This window comes from Mesitornis unicolor, unplaced genomic scaffold (genome assembly GCF_000695765.1).
Source record: "Mesitornis unicolor isolate BGI_N332 unplaced genomic scaffold, ASM69576v1 scaffold44777, whole genome shotgun sequence".
In the NCBI taxonomy this organism is placed as follows: Eukaryota; Metazoa; Chordata; class Aves; order Mesitornithiformes; family Mesitornithidae; genus Mesitornis; species Mesitornis unicolor.
The window spans coordinates 1-222 of record NW_010199231.1 but is presented as its reverse complement, the minus strand read 5'-3'; the positions used below and the strand labels follow the sequence as shown (position 1 = coordinate 222).

Genomic DNA, 222 nt, shown 5'->3' with positions numbered 1-222 from the left:
CTTCCCTGCCCCGGGGGCCCCCCCCCCCCCCCCCCCCGCCGCCGCCTCTGCCGGTGCCCCGGCCGCTCCGAGGGAACTCCACGCGGAGGCGATACCCATCGTAATCGTAGCCGTCCCGCCCGTAGACGGCGTCCTCCGCGTCCCTGCGGGACGGGACAGGGCGGTAAGCGCGGCCGCCCTCGCCACCGCGACGCGCCCTGCCCACGCACCGCCCCCCCGCCT

The 222-nt window shown here is 79.7% G+C and overlaps 1 protein-coding gene across 1 annotated transcript in view; it reads right to left on the bottom strand.

Moving 5' to 3' along the window:
• The window catches only part of LOC104544500 (serine/arginine-rich splicing factor 1-like), a gene marked incomplete at its 5' end in the record, with an annotated part of 3,039 nt that extends 2,896 nt beyond the window's left edge, over positions 1 to 143 (bottom strand). Inside the window, 2 exon segments of the mRNA XM_010189389.1 lie at positions 1 to 3; positions 5 to 143. The exon segment at positions 1 to 3 is cut by the window's left edge and continues 70 nt beyond it. Coding sequence (XP_010187691.1) covers positions 1 to 3; positions 5 to 143 — 142 coding nt within the window.
• Between the last annotated feature and the right edge of the window lie 79 nt (positions 144 to 222).